This window comes from Merops nubicus, unplaced genomic scaffold (genome assembly GCF_000691845.1).
Source record: "Merops nubicus isolate BGI_N331 unplaced genomic scaffold, ASM69184v1 scaffold49782, whole genome shotgun sequence".
In the NCBI taxonomy this organism is placed as follows: domain Eukaryota; kingdom Metazoa; phylum Chordata; class Aves; order Coraciiformes; family Meropidae; genus Merops; species Merops nubicus.
The window spans coordinates 1-2,829 of NW_008593835.1; the positions used below are offsets into that span (position 1 = coordinate 1).

Below are 2,829 nucleotides of genomic sequence, written 5' to 3' on the forward strand. Positions count from 1 at the left end.
AGGATGAGCACAACAGCTTCCTCCCTTGGCTACAACACGACTCAAGGCCTATTTTTACAGTCTCTCTGCACTGCAGAAGAGAATAAATTACTGTTCATTCTTTTAGGTGGTCTTTGTCCCACTCTCAAAAGACTGATTTCAAGCAGCATTCTATGCATATTATTTTGTCAGAAACTAGTTCTCTCATTCCAAAATTAAGACACTGGTGTCATTAAGCACAGGACTGTTCTCCAGGTAAGGTGATAGTGTGATCCTAACTTTTCTGAGCCCTTAGAAAGGGGACATGTCAGAACATATCCCAGATTACCCCACCAGAAGTCACTCAGGAGGACAGTTCCTGCAAACAAAGCATGGGGGAAGGCAGGATGACCACCAGAAGCAAGAGCATGAACCAAAGGCAAGTCAGTCTTTAATTCCAGAGGCAGCCTGCTTTCTTCATGGAACTGTAAAGCAGGTTAGTCTGGATGCATGGAGATGGGGACAGGGGAGGGAGAGTTCAAAATAACAACACAACATGCAAATCCTCATTCTTCTTAACAGCACACCTCTCTGGGGTCTCTCAACACCCTCTGTCTTTCATTACATTATCCAGCTTGTTTAGAATGGAAGCTCTCTCTTATTTTCTATTCATCTCCCCCTCCACCTTGCTGCAGTGTAATTTCCCCATCAAACAGCTCCTTCTCTACCTCAGATTCTACTTCAAGGATTTCATCTAATCCTTCCAGCCCATGATCTCCACGGGGATGCCTGGTGAGGCTGCATCCACAGCTTTGCCATTCTCATCAAACATGAAGCGCACTTTGGCCCAGGTCTTCCCTGCCACCAGGACACAGCCTCTCCTCAGGGTTCCCCTCTGGATGATGGCCGTGGTAACTGGGCTAGGGAAGAGCAGAGGAGAAACAGAACACACAAAGCTCAAGGGACTCTCCTCCCTGTTTTCACAGTGAGCCTGGGGAAGCAGCCACCAAAGAGAAGGTGCTTGGGATGGATCACAGGCAGCAAATCCCTGTGACACGTTTTAAAATGTTATTAGCACTCTAATAAAGTGATTTGCAAAAGACTCAAAACCTGTGCTGTGCTCTTTTCATTTCTGCACGTCAACACAAAACTTGGCATTTGTGAAAACAGCAGATTTCACAAATTTTACACATTGAGTGATGCTCCCCACAAAAAAAAAAAAATCTCAAACCCAAACATCTTTCCAGAATCCAGTTATTTTTTGAAGAGGACAGAATACACCTTGTTTACAGAAAACTTGAAAAAGGATTAAAATATGTTAAAAGAGTAAGATGTTTGTTACAGTATATATATAAAACATGTTTCATAACTATTAACTTCATCATTCCTGATTATCAACATTTAAAAACCCACCAAACATCTGTTCTAGCATTTTAAGCTATTTCCTTTGCTTACAGGATTTCACTTCAGTGACATGATAAATTTTGCCCTATCCTTCCCAGAACTCCTCCTGGCTCTCATGCTGCAGAATAACAGTGCAGTGCTTTAGTTACAAACACTGCAAAGAAACTGTTACAGTTTTATCTAACACCACCACCCCATTTAACCCTCAATGCAAATACTGAGGGGCACGGCACTGAACAGTGTCTCTGTGTTGTTACAAACTGCTTCCTGGAAGCTGTAGAGGCAGCAGGTGACTGACTCACCCCTTCCCTCTGTCCTTGCGAGCCTCAATCACAGCCCCCTCCACCAGGCCCGTGGCATCAGCCTTCAGTTCCAACATCTCTGCTAAAGCAACAGTTGCTTCTGCTAAAACCATCAGGTTCTCACCCTGCACAAAACCATACACACAAAAATTATACAAAGGAAGTATCCAAATTAAAACAAAACACCAAGAAGCCAAACACCTAACAGACAAGCTGAAAGCTGATGACATCTATCACCCAGTCAGGATTACAGGACATCAGAGACAAAACTGTTGGTCTGATTCCTTTTTCTTTTCCTTTGTTCTAATTACATTTTATTTTCCAGAATAGATGCAACAAGCTACCTGTCCATCAGCACAGCCAGTGCAATGAGTACACACAACAACGTGTGCATTCAGAGAAGCCATTTTACCTAGGCCTGTTTAAACTGTAGGGCCATGACTTCATGAGGCCTTGAAATTGCCTGAAATCTTAGAAAATGACTCAGGTTGCATTTAGAAAGATATAACCAAGGTTAAGATACCACTGCATCACTTTGGACAAAGCTGCTTTGGCCACCACAAAACTAAGTTCCATTTTTAGCTATCAGTTTTTAGCTTGTTTGCAAGGATAAGATGGTAAATGTTGTAAGAGCACTACAGAAGTAGGTTCCTGTCATTAGACATGTGTTAGGTAAATATTTGTTTACCCTCATTTGAAATTTTCTCTTCATGCACAGCACTACCACCATGACATCATACAATGAGCAAATATATGAGGAAACAGCAGTTAGGATTAACCTGACAAACTTCCACTACATTTCCAGAACTAAGATGAGATATTACTGCTTGCTGAAGGTCTGAGCCTCCAAATACCCTGTTCCAGACAATTCTGGTGAGACCCAGCAGCAGTTAGCTCCCAGTAAGGTGTGCAGCACCAGGAAGACAAGCATTTTATTCTCCAGGTGCCAAATAAAACTGCAGCTTTATGCACACAATAGATGCCCATGAACACCGTCACCTTTTCCACCAAACTCTACCTTGAGTGCAGAAATATTTACAGCTTGAACATCACCTCCCAGGTCTTCACAGACCACATCGTGGGCCAGCAATTCCTTCTTCACTCTTTCAGGATCAGCTTCAGGTTTGTCACATTTATTAATGGCGAGGATAAGAGGAACTAAAAA

At 42.7% G+C, this 2,829-nt stretch overlaps 1 protein-coding gene across 1 annotated transcript; it reads right to left on the reverse strand.

Annotated features, from left to right (window-relative positions):
- Positions 1-687: 687 nt before the first annotated feature.
- Positions 688-2,780, reverse strand: MTIF2 (mitochondrial translational initiation factor 2; the record flags this gene model as incomplete). The annotated part of the gene is made up of 3 exons (XM_008935544.1): positions 688-878; positions 1,665-1,789; positions 2,683-2,780. Coding segments are annotated over 3 exons (389 nt in total), but the record flags the coding sequence as incomplete, so codon positions are not given.
- Between the last annotated feature and the right edge of the window lie 49 nt (positions 2,781-2,829).